General features: G+C 35.4%; 1 protein-coding gene across 1 annotated transcript in view; it reads left to right on the forward strand.

The window, feature by feature from the left end:
- Positions 705 to 1425, forward strand: part of LOC104772351 (G-type lectin S-receptor-like serine/threonine-protein kinase CES101) — a 1689-nt gene continuing 968 nt past the window's right edge. Inside the window, exon 1 of the mRNA XM_019242359.1 lies at positions 705 to 1388. Coding sequence (XP_019097904.1) covers positions 874 to 1388 — 515 coding nt within the window. The 5' untranslated portion in view covers positions 705 to 873. The remainder of the gene's footprint in view (positions 1389 to 1425) is intronic.

Below are 1425 nucleotides of genomic sequence, written 5' to 3' on the forward strand. Positions count from 1 at the left end.
ACAAAAAAAATACAAAACAAAACAAAACAAAACAAAAAAGAGATTTGAGAGTAGTGGAAGAAGATGAGAGAATGAAAGAGTGATAGACTAAGAGAATAAGATAATGAGTATTTATAGGAAGAGAAATGATGAAAAATTACATTTAGAAAAATGAGAGTTACAATTCTAATTTATTCTTTTTTTTAATACAATTGATTAATACAACTTAGTGGAGAATTAAAGTTAATGCATAATTTATAAGGAGAATCTATAAAAATTTCAGTTTTATATTATATGAGTTAAATGTGAAAATTAATTGTTTTAAATTTGTGTTTTAATATTTTTTTTTTTTGTTAAAATTGCATTGCCAAGTGGACCAATAAAGAGAGACTGAAACTCTACTTTTATATATATGATTCCTCCAGACGCGTTTTCATTTTCCACACCAATAACAAAGTTTATGTCCCAATTTAAGCTTAAACTACAATCCCAATCTTGTCATCTACAATGTCACATTACAAGCCCACAAGTGAACTAATTACTTAAACCCTGCTTACACTATTAAACTTTTTTAACTTTCTGTTGCACTTGATGTAAAAACGTTTTTTTCCAATAAATTTTTTACATTTTATTCAAAAAAAAAAATTACTTAAAACCCAATCATGGGTTGAGTTTGAAAATTCTGCCTCCGAAAGCGAGTCTAATAAAACACTTTGAAAGAAGCTTCTTTGCTAGTGGGGCTTAATATTTCTTTAAAGCATATGGGGCTGCTAGCTAAGTCCCTAACAGAGACCAAAGACTTGAGAGTGTGCAAGAGGGACAAAAGTTGCTATATATAAATCTCTCTTAGGAGATATCTTAAAGTGCAACAAACACTTAACCAAGCAAACAAAAATGACACTTTCACCCGTTCTTGCTTCCCTCATTCTCATTTTCATTCCGACTTTTCTCGGGTCGGTTTTTGCCATTTCACCACTCAAAACCGATACGTTAGAACCGGGGAAGCAGCTCAGAGACTGGGAGCAGTTGACCTCCGCGAGTGAAATCTTCACTCTCGGATTCTTTACACCTAAAGAATCATCTACTTACGAACTCGGGTCAGCTGGTCTTAGATATCTTGGTATCTGGTCTCAAAGGAGTCTATTCAATCCTGTTTGGGTGGGTAACCCGAGTGAATCGATTTCTGATTCATCTGGTTCTCTATCTATTGATGTCAATGGAGTTCTAAAGATCACACAAGCAAATGCTTTTCCAATCTTGGTGAACCAAAGACTAGCCGGGAAGCTTTCATCGGTCGGGAATGTGTCTGCCACTTTACTCGATTCCGGGAACTTTGTGGTCCGAGAGATAGGGCCAGGGGGAGTCTCGGGTCGTGTTCTATGGCAAAGCTTTGACTATCCCACCAACACATTACTTCCACGGATGAAGATTGGCTTTAACCTAAGA

This window comes from Camelina sativa, chromosome 20, assembly GCF_000633955.1.
Source record: "Camelina sativa cultivar DH55 chromosome 20, Cs, whole genome shotgun sequence".
In the NCBI taxonomy this organism is placed as follows: Eukaryota; Viridiplantae; Streptophyta; class Magnoliopsida; order Brassicales; family Brassicaceae; genus Camelina; species Camelina sativa.